We start from the raw sequence: 4,911 nt of genomic DNA, 5'->3' as shown, positions 1-4,911 counted from the left end.
GTGGACGTACACATATAATTGGACTGAAATTTATAGAAATTTTTAATTTGCAATGACGAAATTCCTTGAAATTTCCGTATTACGGCAACGCTATAAAAATTCCCAATAAGTTCCCGGAATTTCTGCGAAAATATTACTGAAACTTACAGACATCATTCCTGATTTCAAGACATTCCTTTGATTTTCAGGATCATGTCACTAGAAATTTTTTACAAAATGACTTAATTTTAACATTGCTTGCTCATTGCATTTCAGAAATGCAGCTGCCTAAAAAAGACACATCGATTCCTAGGAACAACGTTTTTTTTTCTCGGTAAATACAGACAATAGAGAAATGTCAGAGGACAGTGAATAAACTTCACTCGTCAAAAACTCCATAATGGCAGAGTTAAATTCCCTGATTTTTTTTCACTCTCGATTAATTTTTTAAAGATTCAAATTGATACTTAAGTATCAATTGATTCATTCACATCGTTCCATTCCATCGGGAGATATTGTCGATTGGAGACAATTTTTTATGGTCACTGAAGAATGCAAACCATTCATTTAAATCTCGCAATAATCTGCGAAAAGTCTCATTCGTTAATCTATTATTATTGATTTAATCCCATTATGTGTATGAGATTTGTTGAGATATAATCTCTCACAAATATTGAATATATTTCTCATCAAAATAATTTGAAATTCATTCATTACCTTTGTATCACTGACAAAATATGTAATAAATGTGAATAAGATGAATTGCTCGTATTTTTTTTTTTATTAAAGATCTAGTTGTATAGAAATTCAAATAAATGATCCTCTTTCGCTCAAGACTTCATAATTCCTTCTCTCCCTCTCCTTTATGATCAACTAATTTACAAATTAAGACAATAAGAAGTTGTATGAACGAAAATGGGATAATCAAGCGGATGAGTGAATGCAAAGGAGGTTTCATGTTGGATTTAAGATTGGGAACGCATCCCTATTATCGACTGTTTCCATGGTAATAGATGAACATTTCTTTACCCACAGAGACGGCCTCTCGATTAGTTCATGCGCGTCACCGCTATGAAACTGATCGAACAGTTCCCATAAGCCTGAGCAATCTCCCCTATTATCTCTGTCACCGACACCGAAACAGGGGACAAGTTCCAACGGAAGCCGCGTGCGGCGCTGTTGCGTCCCTTCCCCTCACGCGGATTAGATCTCCCACCGCACGCAGAATTTACTTGCGTCGCGAGTTCAAATCCCCGTCAAATTTTTTTTTTTTTTTCTCATGAGAGAAATAGTATATTTCGTAACGAGTGCAAAAAAGTGGTTTTTGGCGAGTGGGAGGTTTATAACACGAGCCGAAGGTGAGTGATATAATTTCACGAGCCAAAAACCACTTTTTTCACGAGTTACGAACAAAATTTTTCATCACAATGTGTCGGAAAGTTACTTCTCCGATACAGCGTGATGAAAATAAAATTTTGTGTTCAATCGAGAGGAACAGGATTAAAAAATGTTGAGATGAAAACTATATGATTCTCACCAAATAGTTCTATGGGATCGAGCGATAAAGATTGACTGAGAGTCATGTCGACTAGACGATTGAAATACTAATTAGAAGGAAGAATAATTAACATCAGAAGTCCATTTTATTAATTATTCCTCTTCTCTTCAGTGAAGCTTAATGGGGAAGAATTTGGAGGGATGGGATTACGATAATGAGGATCCCAGTTTGAACTATGTTATTTAAAGTTTTCTTCTATGAACAAGTTTTGAAAAAGATACGAGGGTCATAATGGTCACGAGGGGTGAAATAAATGAGGTACAAGGGGTTTCAAGATCCACAAAAGAAAAAAAAAGTCCCAACTATTCACTTACGCACCTCACACAAATAACAACCCATCTTTGACACTTGATCACTCGATAGCAAATCACCGCTTTTTTCCAGCCATTGTCGTCGCTTCTCAATTTTTTTCACACTGGGAAGGGAGAAAAAACGATAATTATCCTTAGAAGATGCTTTGCAATTCATAATTGCACACGATTTAATCATTTTACATGAATCAACTCGCGCAGACTGTTCAGATCTATTGGAATACGTTTTGGAACAGACATAAACAAACAACATTCGCGAGATATTTTCGCGCGAAAAATAAATATTGTTCAACATTGGACAAAAATGCATTTTCATTTTATTTTCAATGCTATTATATTGAGCAGTGATTTCACTCTCAATCTTGGTAATTATTTCCAGTAAAAAAAGAAAGAATTCACCTATTATAAGATAAAAATCACCCCATTAATGAAAGAGTGAGCGGGCCATTGACTATTAAAGAAATAGTACATGAAAAGCCAAGAATATATTTGCATTTTTTTAATTTTCTTCGCATTGTACATGTAATTTTATACGGGGCTAATTATTTTGACTTAAAATATTAATTTCATAACGTTCCCTCCAGCAAAAAACTGCCAGTGGTGGGAGACTAAAGGAGATGAGGGCAGCCCCCTGCTACTTAACCAAACTCGTGTCCCCGCTATTGAAGCCGCCCGCGGTGCGGCGCTAGTAGTTCCCTGCTCTCACCGAAACGCGCGCTATATAGCTTATTCAAACGCGTGCAGCACACAAGTACATTTAATTGCGACAATCCAAAGAAATACGACGGTATTGAATTGTGACATAGGAAGTAAATAAATTCGATCGGACAATGATTCGGAAAAATAATATATTTATAAAAAAATTGGAATGTAGATAAACAATTTACATTTTTTTCTTTATTTGCATATTATACAGGTTACGTTTTAGCGAACTTCGACATTTTTCTTTTCTGTTGGTCAATTTTTTTTTGCTCCAGATTGAAATTATTACAAAAATCTTGCATGCGTTTCACAACAAAGGTTCGAATTAAATTGTACAAAATGTCAGTCGCATGAATTTGACAAGGAAAAGAGAGGTGAGGATATTTGTACACATCATCAAGAATATCGTCAAAGATAGTAGCAGAAGCGCCGTGAAACATAAGTCTTTCCTCTAAATACGTAACAAACTTGTGCATTCGTTGGTTTGGATGAGTTAGAGGACCTTTCATCAATTCATCGGAAAACATTGCTTCGGGGAGGATAGGGGCTAATTCATCACAAAGTAAAGCTTTTTTACAAACGACACACGTCACAGTATTCATTATTTGGTTCGTCAAGTTAGCAGTCATGTAGTACAACATACAATTCTTAATTTCTGGCTCTGTATAGTCGTGATCAAATACGTTTTCTAGTGACCAATCTCAACGATTGATTTGTGTACTATTACCGGCGTAACCATCTCTGCAATTTTCGCCATTTTCATGAGAGAAAAATGCATTACATTTCTTCCCGCTAGGTCCTTAGTGATTCCCTTCACCCACGGTGATGAAATGTCAAAATCTGTTTCAATTTGTTCCTGGAAAATCGCTGTCGATTCGCTTCCTTCAATCGCAAGGTTTGATTTATCTGAAGCAGGAGATGTTACTGCTGGTGATGTTGGTGAAGCTGTCGCTGGTGTTGATTCTAGTGGTGGCAGTGGAGAAGACGCAGGCGAACGAGGCAGAGAAGGGGCCGAAGAAGTAGGACTCTCAGGTCCCAATCCTTCATCCAAAGACTCCGTTTCACTTACAGCTCCATTTCGCTGCGAGTCTGATTCACTGACAATTTTTTTCGGCGCATTCCACTCTTTCCAATCTGCCTCGGACGCGTCTACCGGAGTTTTACCACTTGGCCAAGGAAATACCGAAGGAATCACCCCTGGTTTTAATCGTGGAACTGTATAAGGTGACTGCAATGAAGGTGTGATAATTAACGACTGAGTGAGTCAGGACAAGTCAAATAAAACAGTAAATATACATACCACACCAATAATTGTTCCATTTGGAGCACGTAACTCACGTTGCCAAACGTATTCGTCTGGTAAAAAGTGTTTTTCGCAGATGGATCGTCCAGCAGTTAATTTCTCCCACCAAATAGCCTTTTTTCACTCATCTACTCGATTTTTTGGCACCGTAAAGAAATGAAACGATTGAGGATTACTTTTGTATCCCGATTTACAATTTGGAACTGCACACGAAGGCATGATACTTCACATAAAGCAGACTGTCTCAGATTTCACACTCACACTGCAGCATTTCAATTTCTTTACTTACTTATACTGTCTTAATTTGACGCTGAGACGTTCAATTTAAGAACACAGATATAACTGAGGCACTCGTAGAAAGCAAACTTTACCGCACAGATAATAAATACTTGCGAATGTTGAGAATACACTATTTTACTGGCTTCGTCAGCTGATTACTATTTGAACTCGAACTTGATGGCGTGAGCGGTGCAGGGGTAAGGGGACGGGGAATCAGACAACTACTAGCGCCGCGCTCGGCGGCTTCAATAGCGGGGACAGAGTATTGGAAACGCTAAATATCAAAACGCCACCTATGAATGGCGGATATTGGGCTGCACACAGACAGCAGAGATTATAGGGGAGATGAACAGGGCCAATGTAAAGTGTTCAACAAAAAAAATCATAGCGGTGGCGCATGGACTACGATGGAGCGTACGGAACTGTTGGTATGATAGGGCCCGAGCATAAATTTGTCGATAACCGGAAAGGGGTTCTCAATACGGTAGCTCCTCGCATTTTGTAATAATTGTCAGGAATGTAAAATCGAACATATTATAATCAATAGTATAATGAATGCACAATCTGATGATCTAAAAGTCTTTTCCTTTTTCTCGACATATTTATCATTGACACGTAGGTAAAAAAATTCATAGAAAATCCCAGCGCTGTCGCTGGAAAACTCTATAGTTTTCCAGTGATTCTATTGAATAATTGTGCAGATTTTGTTTTTTTTTTTACTATAGTAATGTTCGATTATATATATTTATTCCCCCCCTGAGTGAGAAAGGAATATGTAT

The 4,911-nt window shown here is 37.5% G+C and overlaps 1 protein-coding gene across 1 annotated transcript; it reads right to left on the bottom strand.

Annotated features, from left to right (window-relative positions):
* Positions 1-2,770: 2,770 nt before the first annotated feature.
* Positions 2,771-3,967, bottom strand: LOC107045620 (the record flags this gene model as incomplete). The annotated part of the gene is made up of 2 exons (XM_015267942.1): positions 2,771-3,778; positions 3,851-3,967. Coding segments are annotated over 2 exons (657 nt in total), but the record flags the coding sequence as incomplete, so codon positions are not given.
* Positions 3,968-4,911: the final 944 nt, after the last annotated feature.

Source organism: Diachasma alloeum, unplaced genomic scaffold, assembly GCF_001412515.2.
Source record: "Diachasma alloeum isolate Michigan unplaced genomic scaffold, Dall2.0 Dall_scaffold_01027, whole genome shotgun sequence".
Classification (NCBI taxonomy): domain Eukaryota; kingdom Metazoa; phylum Arthropoda; class Insecta; order Hymenoptera; family Braconidae; genus Diachasma; species Diachasma alloeum.
The sequence above is the reverse complement of the archived record's forward strand: the minus strand, read 5'-3'. Positions and strand labels throughout refer to the sequence as shown.